Raw genomic sequence first — 3,293 nt, 5'->3', positions numbered from 1 at the left:
ATCCGAGCACTGGCTCGATGTCAAAGACCCCGCGCCGATCGACCGGGCGTATATTATCCGAGCCACCGGCTTGAATTCGAAGACCCCGTGCCGATCGATCGGGCGTATATTATCCGAGCCACTGGCTCGATGTCAAAGACCCCACGTCGATAGGCCGGGCGTATATTATCCGAGCCACCAGCTCGAAGTCGAAGACCCCGTGTCGATCGACCGGGCAGATATTATCCGAGCCACTGGCTCGATGTCGAAGACCTCGTGCCGATCGACCGAGCGTATATTATCTGAGCCACTGGCTCGATGTCGAAGATCCCGTGTCGATCGGCCGGGTTTGAGTTATGCTTGAACACGGTCGAGCGACAACTTTAAACCCTCGCGTCATAGGCGGTCGAGCGGCGACCTTAAACCCTCGTGTCATCGGCGGTCGAGCGGCGACCTTAAACCCGTGTCTTCACTGACCGGCTTATCAGAGCATCTATCTCGCCCGTTCGGGGTCGAGCGGTCTTCACTGGTCTCAAACTAGCTTCAGATATTTTATCTCCCCCGTTCGAGGTCGAGCGGGCTGCACTGGTCTCGGAGCAGCTTATCGAATCTTCTATCTTCCCCGTTCGGGGTTGAGTGTCTTCACTGGTCTTGGACCAGTTTCGGATATTTCATCTCCCCCGTTTGGGGTCGAGCCGTCATCCCTGGTCTCGGACCAGCACCGGATATTCGTTCTCCCCCGTATGGGGTCGAGCTTATCAGAGCATCTATCTCCCCCGTTCGAGGTCGAGCTTATCGGATCTTCTATCTCCCCCGTTCGGGGTCGAGTGTCTCCATTGGTCTCGCACCAGCTTCGGATATTTCATCTCCCCCGTTCGGGGGGTCGAGCGGTCATCCCTGGTATCGGACCAGCATCGGATATTCGTTCTCCCCCGTTCAGGGTCGAGCTTATTGGATCTCCTATCTCCCCCGTTCGGGGTTGAGTCGTCGTCACTGGTCTCGGACCACCTCCGGATATTGTGTCTCCCCCGTTCGGGGTCGAGTGGTCATCACTGGGCTCGGGTCAGCTTATTAGATCTCTTATCTCGCCTGTTCGGGGTCGAACATCTTTAATGAGCGCGGACGAGAGTAGGTCCACTGGTTTCGGACCAGGATATCTCACGGGCTCTATGCCCGCTCTGCTAAAGACTTTCGCGTCCGTGCACCTGCATTTCTTGAGCTACGCTTCCATTCAGTTCACGGGTGATGCGTCCACTCGACATCGTTCACCCGACATCTATTCACCCGATTGACATTCTTCCGATCACCCGGTTGGTATCTTCGCAGTCGCACGTTTGGCATCATCCGCACAATATCTATTCACCCGATCGACATCCTTCCGACCGCCTGATCGGCCTCTTCGCGGTCGCGTGCTCGGCATCGCTCGTCCGCTCGGTCCGCTCGTACTCCGCGTGTCGCTCGGTTCGCTCAACATCGCCACCCTCTTTCGGGCGACATCATTTTGACAGCAATCGCTCGCGCACCATTATACGATGAGCTTAGCGGTTTGATTTTGATATCGAGAGCGGGTTAGCCCTTTGCGATAGACTGTCCAGTCAGTCAGACTTACGCCTCCTTCGACTAGACTTAAAGGGGAGGCTTGTGATCCGGATGCAGCTTAGGGCATAGGAGGAGTTAGGGAGAAGGAAGGGGGCATTTGGGTCTTTGGACACATTAAGGGTTTTGGCTCTTTTAAAGAGCACTGTTCACAAATGAGAGAGGGGAGGAAGGGAGTTCGAGATTTTTGCGTCGCCAACCGTCTCGCGCAGAGAGCCGACGCCGACGCCGACCAACTTCCCTCCCTCTCCCTCGTCGCCGATGCTCCTCTTCTCTTCTCTTCATCGCGATGCCGCTATCGGGGGGTCGCTTCGTGTCTTTGCTTCTTCGCCGCCACCACGATGCAAGGGAGGCACAGCCACCGCTGCTTCTTCCTCGCCACCGGCGAGCCGCCTCCCTCCTCTCTCCTTCTCCTCTCGCCGGCAGGGGCCTCTCACCATGGCCCTCCATCGTCGCCGCATACGCTGATGTCGCATCCAGCGGCCCTTGCCGCTGTGTCCAACGACCCTCGTTGCCGCGTCTAGCGGCACTTGGCGCAGTGTCCAGCGGCCCTCGCCGCCACGTCCAGCCGCCTCCGCACGCGGCAACCACCTCCTTGAGTTGGCCGTCACCGCTGCCCCCTCCTACGGCCACGTTCACCACTAGCAGCCGCCGCCGCTTCTTCTTCACCACCGGCGAGCCGCCTCCCTCCTCTCTCCTTCTCCTCTCACCGGCAGGGGCCTCCCGCCATGGCCCTCCATCGTCGCCACGTACGCTGACGTCGCATCCAGCGGCCCTCGGAGCCGCGTCCAACGGCCCTCGGCACCGCGTCCAGCGGCCCCCGTCGCCACGTCCAGCCGCCTCCGCACATGGCAGCCACCTCCTTGCTCTAGCCGTCACCGCTGCCCCTCCTACGGCCACGTTCACCGCTGGCAGCCGCCGCCACTTCTTCCTCGCCACCGGCGAGCCGCCTCCCTCCTCTCTCCATCTCCTCTCGCCGGCAGGGGCCTCCCTCCATGGCCCTCCATCGTCGCCGTGTACATTGACGTCGCATCCAGCGACCCTCGCCGCCACGTCCAGCGGCCCTCGCCGCCGCGTCCAGTGGCCCTTGCCGCCGCGTCCAGCGACCCCCGGCGCCGCGTCCAGCTGCCTTCGCACGCGGCAGCCACCTCCTTGCGCTGACCGTCACCGCTACCCCCTCCTATGGCCACGTTCACCGCTGGCAGCCGCAGCCGCTTCTTCCTCGCCACTAGCGAGCTACCTCCCTCATCTCTCCTTCTCCTCTCACCGGCAGGGGCCTCCCGCCATGGCCCTCCATCGTCGCCGCGTACGCTGACGTCGCATCCAGTGGCCCTCGCCGTCGCGTCCAGCGGCCCCCGTCGCCACGTCCAGCCGCCTCCGCACGCGGCAGCCACCTCCTTGCGCTGGCCGTCACCGCTGCCCCCTCCTACGACCACGTTCACCGCTAGCAGTCGCCGCCGTCTCTAGTGGATGCCGTCATCTTTCGGGTCATCGCAGCCTTTATACTATTTGTCTACGCTGACCTTCGAGCCGAGAAGGTGTCGCCCGGTACCGATGTGGTTCAGGCCGTCGAGCCGTTGTGCTTCTCTATTCGAACTATTGTTGTGCTTGTGCATTACTAGTATTATCCGGCTTGCGTGTCGTGTGCCGACTTGCGAGCCGCTATTATATCTGACTTGCGTGCCGTCGTATCGGATCCTTGATGCACTGGACTCCGT

The 3,293-nt window shown here is 61.2% G+C and overlaps 1 protein-coding gene across 1 annotated transcript; it reads left to right on the top strand.

The window, feature by feature from the left end:
* Positions 1-1,864: 1,864 nt before the first annotated feature.
* LOC122010612 (extensin-like) lies at positions 1,865-2,890 on the top strand. The gene has a single exon (XM_042567128.1). The coding sequence runs from the start codon at positions 1,865-1,867 to the stop codon at positions 2,888-2,890; it is 1,026 nt and encodes a 341-aa protein (XP_042423062.1).
* Positions 2,891-3,293: the final 403 nt, after the last annotated feature.

The sequence above is a fragment of the Zingiber officinale genome, chromosome 8A (assembly GCF_018446385.1).
Source record: "Zingiber officinale cultivar Zhangliang chromosome 8A, Zo_v1.1, whole genome shotgun sequence".
NCBI lineage: Eukaryota > Viridiplantae > Streptophyta > Magnoliopsida > Zingiberales > Zingiberaceae > Zingiber > Zingiber officinale.
Note: the sequence above shows the minus strand (reverse complement) of the source record. Positions and strands in the feature narration are given on the sequence as shown.